The sequence below is a fragment of the Carcharhinus amblyrhynchos genome, chromosome 21 (assembly GCF_965287045.1).
Source record: "Carcharhinus amblyrhynchos chromosome 21, sCarAmb.v2.hapA, whole genome shotgun sequence".
Lineage (NCBI taxonomy): Eukaryota > Metazoa > Chordata > Chondrichthyes > Carcharhiniformes > Carcharhinidae > Carcharhinus > Carcharhinus amblyrhynchos.
In genome coordinates, this window is record NC_137344.1 from 21,524,181 (window position 1) to 21,536,970 (window position 12,790).

General features: G+C 37.4%; 1 protein-coding gene across 3 annotated transcripts in view; it reads left to right on the plus strand.

The window, feature by feature from the left end:
• The window catches only part of slc38a10 (solute carrier family 38 member 10), a 129,361-nt gene that overhangs the window by 14,115 nt on the left and 102,456 nt on the right, over positions 1-12,790 (plus strand). For all 3 annotated transcript variants that reach the window (XM_080209606.1, XM_080209607.1, XM_080209608.1), the window contains 3 exons: positions 500-545; positions 10,469-10,562; positions 11,477-11,620. In XM_080209606.1, coding sequence (XP_080065732.1) covers positions 500-545; positions 10,469-10,562; positions 11,477-11,620 — 284 coding nt within the window. The remainder of the gene's footprint in view (positions 1-499; positions 546-10,468; positions 10,563-11,476; positions 11,621-12,790) is intronic.

Below are 12,790 nucleotides of genomic sequence, written 5' to 3' on the forward strand. Positions count from 1 at the left end.
GATTTTTACTGCACTTCTGCTGACTTGTGTGTAATATCTAATTCCAAATCATAATGGATTTTTCAATACTGTAGAATTTATTAATACACTAATCTTTAAAGGGAAGCTAATTCCACAGTGGGAAGTCTTATAGACATTTGATAGCATTCTTCATCTCAGCTTTGGAATAATTTTTTAAGCAAACACTTAAAAATTATTTGCAACTAGGAGAATCTATTAGTAATTATGCATCCTTGTGGAATTACCCTCTTCAGTAAATGGTATTTAGTGCTTTAGTGTCTCGTACCAAAATTTGGAAACTGTAGAAAGCTGGTGCTGACTCTTTGATGGAAAATGTAACAACACTTGACCATGCACCTCAGGGATTGGTACATGTTTTAAAATTCTTTCACTTCAGTCGCAATTACTACGAAAGCAATTTATTCTGAAATGTAAATTCAAATCTATTCCAAGTGTTTGTACTGTTGCACTTTCTAATCAGTTGCTTTTTAATTTTTAGCTTTTCACGCCTATGGAAAAGCAGGCAAAATGCTGGTTGAGACCAGGTAAGCTTACATTACAATTCAAGACTGTCATTAAACGTACTTGCACAATGGTTTGAAGGTGTTATGGGTCAAAAATAGCTTTCCAGTTATTTTCAGATTTCATCCCCTTTGATTGACAAGATGGAAATTTTTGGAGTTTGTAAATGGCCTTCGTAACAACCTGTAGCTAAGGATCTGGTGCTCCAGCTGGTGGCATGCCAGAGAGCCCTAAAAGCATTTTGCAGACATTTGTACTTTCAACTTCAGTTACAAGGAATTAGCAGATACCACTCAAATCTGTACATCTGTTCAAAAATTATCTATATCCACTCACAATTAATAGTTAGGATTACATAATCTATAACACTTGAGTATAGTTGTCCAATTAAATTTATGCACATCTATTTAAGTATCATATCATGAAACGTATTTTTCTCTACTTATGTACTAACTTCCAAACGTGTACGATAAGAGATATGTCTGACCAGTGGTGTATCCAATTCCCTTGCCAATTGTCCCTTTATTAATGGACACTGACAAGTTGCAGCTGCATATGGTTCAGTTGAATTCTTGTGTGCATGTTGTGTAACTAAAACTTTCCTTGTAAATAAGTTTCATGGTTCTTGACTTATCTGGAGACTGCCTAGTTCTCAAGTATGTGGTTTCTCAGATTTTCTGTCTTTTGAGGATTTAGCAGTTATGTGATGTCTTTTAAAAAAAACTTGTAAGATTATTGATTCTTCTAAAGGGTATCATAAACAAAATCAGGACAGCGGGTCATGCCATACTTACCCAGCAGAAGCTGAGTTTAACATTGAACCAAAGAGATAATTGTCTCACCAGTCCCCACCCTGCACTGATTTTTTTCTTTAAAGGAGAATTGTAATTATTCTAGAATAGAACTGAGAACATAGCAAATATGATCAGTGTCATCGTAGAGCTCAAATCTCTGATTACTGAGAACCTTGTCATTCTGAAGTTTCTGGACCATGCATTCATAGTAGAGAAGGGGTGCAAGAAGATACAAATCTTTGCCATGGTTGTTGTGATTGGGGCTATAGAACAAAGCATTGGAGAAGAATGTGGAGCGCTATCTGGCATTTCACTCTATAAAAGGTGACGTCAGTTGAATATTTTAAAATCAGTTCTTCATCTTAAACCGACATAGAATATGCTGTGTGTTCTCACTGGGGTTTCTAAAAAAAAATTCTGTATGTAGTGATTGTTTCTTTAAGGGCAGCATAGGAGAAGAGGGTCAGCTGCCTTAAGGGACCAATTAGGACTTTACGCTGTCAGGGAGAGTCCACTTTCTTTGGCATAAAGCATGTCAAAGATATGTAGGGTCTGAGGCATCTGGGGTCTACTCCAGGACAAACAAAAAGTTGCCAGCCTCTACAGTTTTTCCTTGTTGATGAATATTGAAGTCTGTAACATGCATCATTACATTGGCGATGAGGATGGTATAGATTGAGGACACTGCCTGTGGTCTGAGTTGTGTGAGTAGTGCGATTATGAGATATTGCCATATCCTGAGAGCAGATGCAAAGCAAGCCTGAATTGGCTGGTACAATCAAAAGTTTAGAAATATATAGACAAAAAGATGGAGAAAAAATAGCCCCCAGAAGCTAAAGCTATGTATGATTTCAATTTTTTTTAAGAAAAGTGGAACTCAATTAAAATAAAAGAAGGCACGGAGTGCAGTATTTAAAGGAGAAAGTGCCAAGGGAATTGCAGAACCTATCCCAGAAGCATGGAAAAATGAAGAGGCTGAAACAGGCTCCCAGTCAACAGTAGGGCCTGCAAGGAAGATGAGCTGCAGAGGGGTTCTGGGGAGAAGTCCCCAACCTGCTTAAAGAAAAATAAGTTTTAAGAAGTTTTAGAAGTAGTGGTCCTGAATAGATAGAACCAGATCTGCTAGTGAAAGGATCAAAGGACGTGTTGGGCACGTCAAAAGTAAAAAGCATACTCTTCAAGCAGCTAAAAGAAAAAAAAGGTTGCAGAGGTCAAAAAGGAGAAGTTTTGGAGTGTTGGAAGAGAAGTTTATAAAAAACCCAAAGGAGGATCTGCCAGTTTCGTAGCAAGAGGAAAAAGCAGAGAGAGAGAGAACTGGCAGCTGCTGACAGCTTAATGAAAAGTTGACAGTCTTAAAGTGGTAATGCATTTAATGCCATAATCACAAGAAGGAACAGAGGGCAGTGGACAGGAATACAAAGGATATTTATCAAATCTGATAAGTAACTGTCAACATTCTGCATGCTACTTTGGCAAATGGGCATACTAGAAACATTCAGAACATTGGGTCACTTTTCTGGTTGGTTTTTAAAAACAATGCATAATAGCAATAAATTACCAGTACTGTAAATTGTTGGTTTACTTTTGTAAAGTGCTTAGCAAAAGATTAGTCCATTAACTAATCTGAAGTTTTCACTACAATTTAAACTTTTTCCAGGATGCTAACAGTTGTGCTCTAGACCTTTTGAGCTGATGTTTAATGGGAGCTTAGGAGCATTCCCTATAGGTATATATAAGTAAGATTGAGTGCTATGGAACTAGTGTGCAGACTTTGGATTAGTTTTGGTGAACATAGTTGTGCTTTGTCATTTGTCTTTTCCATCGATGGAAGCAACATGATGCACTTGGATAGGCTCTACTTCAAGCATGTCAACATAGTGCTGGGTATTAGGCTCAAGGTTGTTGTGTAGGACGTGGATATTATAATGCACAAATCATTGCAGCCCCTTGAACAATGCAATAAGGCTATTAGAAGAGTAAGTAGTGTTGGATGTATTGTCAAGACAATTTTCCATGGGATGTGAGCATTGCTGGCAAAGCCAGCATTTGTTGCCCATCCCTAGGCCATTTTGGGGCAGTTAAGAGTCAACTGCATTGCTTGGGTCTGAAGTCACATATGGCAGATTTCCTTCCTTAAAGGACACTACTGAACCAGATGGGTTTATGCAACAATCAGTTGTAGTCTCTTGATTACCATTGCAGAGGCAAACTTTCAATTTCATAGTTGCTGTGTGGGACTTCAACCTAAATGCCTGGAGCATTAATGTGGGAGTTTGGATTACTAGTCCAGTGCTATTACCTTTATGTCACCATCTCTTAGAAAACAATACATTTTCCTTTCTGGTTATATCTAGAATGCCGTGCCCAGTTTTGGTTCCTTGTGTGATGTGACGTCTAACTATGTTATGGATTGTGGGTCTTAACAGAAAAAGAAAATACATGGTTTATACATACAAGTTCAAAGTAACACAACAGGTTTTATTGAAGAACTGCTCGCTTCAGCTGTTCAATAACAGATTGAGTTTAGTGTAGGTAAGTGTGAGGTTTTCCATTTTGGTCAGAAAAACAGAGGCAGCTTATTAGCATTCTGAAGTTTCTCTTCATTTAGATTCGGTTATGAGGGATCCGAGTGTGCTTGTGCATGAATCACAGAAAACTAGTATGCAGGTACAGCAGGTAATAAGACTAATTGAATTTTGGCATTTATTGCTAAAGGAATAGAATATAAAGGTAGGAAAGTGTAGCTGCAACTGTACAAGGCCTTAGCGAGATCGCACCTGGAGTATTATGCACAGTTATGATCTCCTTACTTGAAGGATGTAGTAACATTGAAGGCAGTTCAGAGAAGGTTCACTAGATTGATCCCACAGGTGAAGGATTTGTCTTCTGAAGAGAGATTGAGCAATTTAGGCCTATACTTTTAAGCGTTTAGAAGAATGAGGAGAGATCTAATTGAAGCATATAAGATGCTAAAAGAGATTGATGGTTGGTATAGGGAGTATGTTTCCTCTTGTGAGGCAGTCATAGTTTTAGGATAAGGGTTAGGAGATTTAAAACAGATGAGGAAAATAATTACTTCTCTTAAAGGGCCATGAATCTGTGGAATTACTTCAATGTGGTGGATTCTGGACATTGAGTAGGTTGGAGAAGATAAAATTAGTAATGGGTTGGAGGAATACAGAGTTCTTGGAAGTACTGTGTAGAAGCGGAAAGCATGCCAACGTGGTGCAGTCTTGATGGGACTAGTTTGTCTTTACTACTATTTTGTTTGTTTGTTAAAACTTGGAGGGAATGCAAGTTGCCTACTAGCTAGCAATTTTTAAATTTATTTATTAGTGCCGCAAGTAGACTTGCGTTAACACTGCAATGAAGTTACTATAAAAATCCCTGAGTTGCCACACACTAGCACCTGTTCTAGTACACTGAAGGAAAATTTAGCATGGCCAATGCACCCAAGTAATGTATTGCACTATGGGAGGAAACCAGAGCACCTGAAGGAAACTGGTGCAGAGATGGGGAGAATATGCAGACTGTACACAGACAGTGACCCAAGCCATGAATCAAACCTCAGTCCCTGGTGCTGTGAGGCAGCAGTGCTAATCACTGTGCCATCATGCTGCCTTCAAGGCAAACCAAATTTGGCAGTGATGGAAGTTGTGCCTCATTCTTTTAAAAAAAAGCCCTTCTATCTTCATGGAGGGAAAAGGACAAAATAAATAAAGTAAATAAAAGAATAGAATGCAAAAGTGTACAAAGTGGGAGAAAGCTCCAATCTTGGACTTCTGAGGCTCAGTACTTGTATCTTATTAGAACTCTGATCACATTACTCAAAAGGTCGTTTACAATTTAAACTGTAATATTTCAGTTTTGACATCTAATCCATGCAGCCGAATAATTGCAGAGCACTGTTCTTGACTAATTATGGACTTCCTTTCTTCAGTAATTAGAGTGTAATTGACTCAGATTGAAAGGACAGGTCTCTGCTGCTTGGCATCTTTTTTGCATCTTCAATTGAAATACAGCATTATGAAATCTTAGAGGCTTCCAGAAAGGCTTGATGTTTCAAGTTGTGTTTTATCACTGTTTTGGGCTGCTGCTGCACTTCCACGTGTGCATTAATATAAAGCTAAGTTGACCACTTTGGGTATTTTGCCTCAAAGATAAAATTGCTTCCTTTGCCTTTTATAACTCAGAATTAACGTAAACCTGCATCTGGAAAGGTTCAGGCTACTTGGAATGTTTCTAAACTGAAGTACTTTTTTTTTATTGCTCTAAGATTGCCTGCACTCACCTGCATCCCCAAAGGCAAATTTCTTTTTCTTATATAGTGAAAAGTTTTGCACACGTACAAGTAGACATACAGAGCTGACATTCATCTGAGATGCGTACTGAGACCTAAAGGTGGCAGGCTGCAGTATAGCTTTTGCCTCTGGATGTGCATTGTAACCTATACCATGAATTTAGACTACTTTATCTTAATCAACATTTGACAGCTGAAGATTCCAGACTGTTCAGAATTTGTGTGGACATTTTTGAGGCAATTATAACATAAGGTCTGCTGTATGAATTTTCTGTGTTGTAGCATTTGCAACTAAAGTGCTGCCTAGCCAGTTTTGAATTCCCTAACAGATGTACTATTATAGCACAAGATTGAAGGGTACACAGGAGGTATGCTTAAAGATAAAATCTGTAACATTTAAGAGCTATTTTTGATTTAAATGGATGCCCTCAGTAATGACATGATTGACCCTTTACAGTAAAGAAATTATTTCAGATCTCATTAATCATTAATAAATCAGCATTAGAAAGATGAAGTAAGGAAATAGAATGTTAACTATAAAATCCTAGCTTCATGTGACCAATAGCTGCTAGTGAAATTTAACTCGCTACTGAAATGCTGGCATAAATATTTTTAAGTGATTTTACCCTTGTCACATTTCCTGTTTTTTCCTCTTATTCTTTATTTTTTGTTTAAACTTTTTTTCCTTGCTCCTTCATGGATCAGTCCTGTTGTTCTCACCCACTGTTGCTTTTGCAGAATTAATGAATCATATTTAACCCACTACCTCTAGTAACCTTTTTATCTTTGTGTCTTTTACCTGTGAAACATGCTATTTTTGTGTAAGAAAACTCCATCACAAAAAAAGGAAACATTTTGTTAAATTTTTATTTCTACCTCTCTACCCTGATTTTAAATGGCACTTACTGAAAGTCAAACTGTCAGTAATTTGGATCCCTGTGTAATGCAATACTTGATGGTTGCTTCAATAGTAATGGGATAAGTTCCATCAAATACTATCTATTTATTCCATGTATGTCTGCTTTTTTTTTGGATGTTGGTTACTTTTGATCGTACCACAATATCATGGCCGATGGGATATAAAGTAGGTAAGCAGGGGTGTGGACTAATTTAGTGAAGGGTCATGTGGACATCGTAAGGAGGACAAAAAATTAACTAGGGTGTATTTACATGAATGTCAGGACCAGTAAAACAGTAATGGATTAGTTAGACCGGTGATAAGTAGGTAGTGAATAAATTACTGAACTGAAGTAAAGAAAGAGGATCTGTGGGGAACAAATCCTTATTCACTTGAGCTAAATTTCATGGTGTTATGGGAAGTACAGAGGAGGAAGTAATGGGGATGAAGCAGCTGTGTGGGAATGTTATAAATTGTTGAAATGAAGGGGTGAGTTGGGTGTTAGAATTGTGTATGTGGGTAGATCGGAAAGATGAGAAAAGATGAGTATTGGTAGGAATCTGTCGGAGGCCAAAGTGGATGTAGTACTCTAGGAGTTCAGAAAAATGTTAGTTGTAACATCTCAGATGTTATTACAGAAGATTTTAATTTTCTTAACTCTGACGTTGTGGCAGTCCATATCCATGAGAGTTTATTGTGTACTTTAGGAATCTTCATAAGGTGAAGGAATGTGAGAGATAAAAGTGATCTGCTTCTTACTCCCTGGTAATTAGTTACGAGCCAAGTTCAACCAAGGGAATATTTGGGATCCAGTGGTTATAATTTTAAGATTGAAATAAGTTCAATGTTTAATAAAAACAAGCAAGAAACTGCATTTCAGGCAAGCAGAGTTTTGTAATGAAAGATGTATGAAAGAGAAGCTCTGTTTCAATAGAAGCAGGCTATTCAGTCCCATGAGCCTGTCCTGCCATCTAATTTTACCATGGCTGATCTGTACCTCAACTCTTTTCACCCACGTTTATTCTACATCCCTTGACACTCTTAGCTAACAAAAATCTATCAATCTCAGTCACTGAGACAGCAAACATGGGGTCTGTCAGTGATATATCCATGCTGTGTCCTTATGATTATTTGACATTCAGTGTTATACCTGAGGGATGCTTTATAAAGCTAATTTGTTGTTGAACCATTAAATGGGTATCATCCTTTGAAAAAGGAAGCAGTTGCCATGTGTGAAATGAGTCATCTTACTCATCTACGGGGAGGGGGCAGTGTTTTGTATTCTGGGGTTTGATATTTATCCATGATATTAAGTTTAAAATTTTTAGAAGTAATTATGAGGTGGAAGTTGGAAATCATGGAAGTTGACTGTACACATGATAGAGAAAAAATTCCATTCCATTTTCTGACAAAGCAGAAGGGAAAAAAAATCATTCGCGCAGACGTTCAGTGGGTTGGATTTGGCTTGCCATGTTTGCTTTGGTGGGATGATGTGGAAGAATTCTGTGACTGAAGAGCAGACCTAAATCAAACAGGAGTTTAGAATCCAACAGGTTTATTTGGTAGCATGAGCCTTTGGAGCACTGCTTTTTCGCCAGGTGAGTGATGCAGTGCTCCGAAAGCTCGTGCTACCAAATAAACCTGTTGGACTTTGACCTGGTATTATAAAACTACTTGCTGCACGCACCCCAGTCCAATGCCTGCAACTCCACATCAAGAATTTGGAAATTACCATTGACACATTAGTGGGTGAGCATTTAGTATGTGCGTGTATGTGTATGTACATATATATTAACCTGTTTAAAATGGGATGAAAGAACAGATGAAGAAACATTGTTTTCAATATTCATCTTTTTTTGGGCTAAGTGCCTTGGACTGTTGTATGGTTTGGGATTTTGTTGTACTTAGCACCAGTGAGCCTGAAGCCTTTTGATTATACACATTTTGTTAGAGTTATAGAGGTTCACAGCATGGAAACAGACACTTTTGTTCAACTTGTCCATGCTGCCCAGTTTTTACCACTAAGCTAGTCCCAATTGCCATCATATAGCCCATATCCCTCTACACCCATCATATCCATGTAACTGTCTAAATGCTTTTTAAAAGACAAAATTGTCATCACCTCTACTACTGTCTTTGGCAGCTCGTTCCAGACACTCAGCACCTTCAGAGTGAATAAAATGCCCCTCTGGACCCTTGTATATCTCTCCTCTCCCAGCTTAAACCTATGCCTTCTAGTTATAGACTCCTATATCTTTGAGAAAAGATGTTGGCTATCTACCTTATCTGTGCCCCTTATTATCTTAGATCTCTGTAAGATTACCCCTAAGCTCCCTACATTCCGGAGGGAAAAGATCCCAATTTATCCAGCCTTTCCTTTATAGGAAATATCTGGGTAGAGGAGGGGATGGTAAGTTCAGTGACCCAGTTTTGCTAGCAATTTTAAAATTGCAGCTTAACTATCAGTGATGCAGGTTGGTAAAATGATTTTCAAGGAACCATAAACCTGTAATCCGACATCTTTGTTCTGTAATTCTCCCCCGACACCCTGCCATGATTTGATCTACCAAAATGCATCACCTCACATTTCTCTAAATTAAACTCCATCTGCCATTTGTCAATCTACTGGCCCAACTAATCAAGATCCCATTGCAATTCAAGATAACCTTCTCCACTGTCCACTATGCTACCAATCTTGGTGTCAACTGCAAACTTGCTCACCATGCCTTCTAAATTCTCTCTAAATCATTAATATAAATAACCAATAACAGTGGACCCAGCCAGCGCTAATTCCTGAGGCACTGTTGGTCACAGGCCTGCAGTTTGAAAAAAAAACCTCTACTACCACCTACCTGTCTTCTGTCATCAAGCCAATTTTGTATCCAATTGGCTACCTCACCTTGCATCCCATGAGATTTAACCGAATGCAACAACCTATCATGTGGTACCTTATCACCGGCCTTGTTAAAGTCCATGTAGACAACGTCAACTGCACTGCCCTTATGTACCTTTTGAAGAGTTACCTCTTCAAAAAACTCAATCAAATTTGAGTTATGATTTTCTACTTACAAGGTCATGCTGATTGTCCTTAATCAGTCCTTGCCCCTCTAAATGCCTGTAGATCCTGTCTTTGAGAACACCTTCTGACAACTTACCCACTACAGATGTTAGGCTGACCGGTCCGTAGTTCCCAGGCTTTTCACTGCAGCCCTTCTTAAACAAAGGCACAACGTTTGCTACCCTCCAATCTTCAGGCACCTCATCTGTGGCTGTCAATGATTCAAATATCTCTGCTAGGGATCTGCAGTTTTGTCCCTAGTCTTCCCAATGTCCTGGGATACATTTCATCAGGTCCTGGGGGTTTATCTATCTTGATGTGTTTTAAAACTTCCAGCACCTCTGCCTCTGTAATATGTACACTCCAAGACATCACTGTTTATTTCCCCAAGTTCCTTAATGTCCATGCCTTTCTCAACAGTAAGTATTGATGAGAAATATTCACTTGCGTGTTCCGAATGTTCCCTGAAAAGCATTGTATTGTTTGGAGTTGATATCAGAAATCATGAAGGAGCTATTTAATGGTGGTTTTAACAGGCTTTTCAGAGTGTATATTGCATCTGAGCATAATCCAGTTTCATCTAATGACTGAACACATGCACTTTCCTTCGAAGGTTTCTGGATAGCGATCAGAAGTGTGTGCTAATTGAACTATTTCTGTGCTTTTGCATTCTTCAGCACATATTAGGAGTTACTGAATCTTCCTGTTGCCATTGCAACTGAAATGGTTTCTAAAACCCTGCAGATGAAAGATAAAACCTGTGATGTGTCCTGGTCTCTTTGGTTGCATATCACACAAGGTGGTGCATTTATCTTCGCTTACTACCACTTGGGCTAGGTAGTGAGAGTGAATCAGAATTGCAGGGATATTAATTATGTTTTATGTTTACTTTCTAGCTTGATTGGCCTGATGTTGGGGACCTGTATTGCTTTTTACGTTGTTATCGCTGATTTAGGATCTAATTTCTTTGCTCAATTGCTTGGACTTCAGGTAAGCAGACTTTGCATATGGCACACACGAAAGTAAACTTTTTGACTTCAGAGTGACACGCAAATGCGCTAAGGTAGTTGTGTGTGCTAATCAGATTAAACAGGGAACAGTTTGTGGTCCACAAATTTATCTGAAGCGACGATTAGTAGGAGTCCCATCCATTGCGGGTAGAAACAAACTTCATTAGTTTAATTCTAAACTTCATTCAACAGCTTTATAGTATTTGTAGTTTTTTTTTGCAGAACACAAATTTGATCTGTGCTGCATCCCTATTTTGTCATTTTGACATCAACACTCAAGTTGTGCTATAATTAAAGAATGCTAAAATCATGCGTGTAAATGAGCCACGAGATTTTTGTTTTCCATTCCACTATTTCCATTTTGGGGTCAAATGTCCGTCAAACTTCATTGAGTGCCTGTGAAGTCATTTGAGTCCCTCAACAAAATGACAGCTTCCCTGATTCCTATTGAATTCTTTTATTCCTTTGAATTTTGTGACAGTAATAATTTTCAGTGATGACCTTACAATGACCCCTCAGAGGCTGCCGTTATTATACTTTTGATGTTGCCTGAAACTGGCAATATTATTGTTCTCTCTTTAGCAAAACTGATGAATTATATTTTTATTTTTAAAAAAAAGCTGGTGAATGAAGAATAGAAAATTGCAATTTAATCTTGGGTTTCATGTGACAACCATAAATCCATCAAGATTCATGTTGCTTGGTTCTGACCTTTTTTGCACTCTGATTAAATTACAATATTATTACTCCAGTGATTTATATTTTGATGTATATTGCATTTTTAGTTCCTGTGATCTATTTACAACTGGATTATACCTAGTAAGAAATTCACTTGTGCTGTGACCTGATGGGATTCTAACATTTGCTCTTTTTGCTGCCATTTCTCTGTTTTAGGCAACGCAAGGATTCCGTGTGTTCTTGCTGTTTGCAGTCTCGGTATTTATAGTGCTGCCACTGAGTTTGCAGAGGAACATGATGGCCTCGATCCAGTCCTTCAGTGCCATGGCTCTAATATTCTACACTCTCTTCATGTTTGTAGTGAGTACCCTAATTTACATTCAGCTGTCTAATTTTCCGAAGTCTTTTAATTTCTCTTTTATCTCTGCTTGAATGTATGTACATGATTGTAAATAAGTGTTTTGAGTAAGTCTGGTAGTAATTGGAGCTTTGAACCTTCAAAGGCAGTAAATGTTGTAAAATTTATTATAAGTTGAAGAAAATAGGATAAAATTGAATTTGAAATTAATGAATGCATCTGTGTATTTAAGAATGGATTGTATATTTCTGTGTACAGGTATCATGTAAGATTTTATTTCCAGAATAAACCTGGTTTAAATGGTTTTAATAGTGCTTTTGCTTCATTAATGAGCCACTAAAATGCATGTTGGAAAATGAAATTGAAATCAAATTAGTATCTATTAGCAAAATATGAAGTTTTTAGTATTACTGTTGTGTTTGGGGAAAATACAAATCAAAAAATTAATTCTGAAAGAACAAATGTAATTTTGTGTAAAATTAAGGCTTTGTGACCCTTTGTGATTTTCAAAACAAAAAAATTATATTTTGGAAAACAGACTACAATGGAAATAATTAAATGTTTCTAAATACTGACAGTGATTTTTAAAAGATCGCTTTTTTCCCTGTCTGATGTTCTTCAAGCCATTTAATCTCAAAAAAGTTGAAAGAAATTTGCAGCAAAATTTTAAGTGAAATGAAATGTGCAAAGTGCTAGCAATATGAATCTGGAAGAGAAAAGGTCAGTTCATGTATTGGTGTTTTATTTCAGATTTACAGTTTTCCTTTTTAATTTTACTTTTGTTAATGACATGCACCAAGATGTAAATAAAACACAACTTTGTTTAGTTTAATAAATAATTAATTTTAATTCCTCAGGGTGCTGCAGTAGCATATTCTATTTAGTAGACACAACATTTGTTAGATAATGTAGCCTTAAAGTGTGTGTGTGTGTGTGTATGAAGCTATCTCCATTTTGTTGAAATGTGTAGAATTTTCTTCTGGAATAGAGACAGAATTGAGGAATGTGTTGCAGCTATTGCTGCAGTGGAACCTTTGTGATGCTTTATTATAAACATTGTAATAGTATTACATTGCTGTGTTCATCAATTACTCACTCATATGGGAGTAATAAACTTGTATATGAGCTGATGCTTCTCTATCAACCCCAAAATCAATACTCTCTGTGGGTGG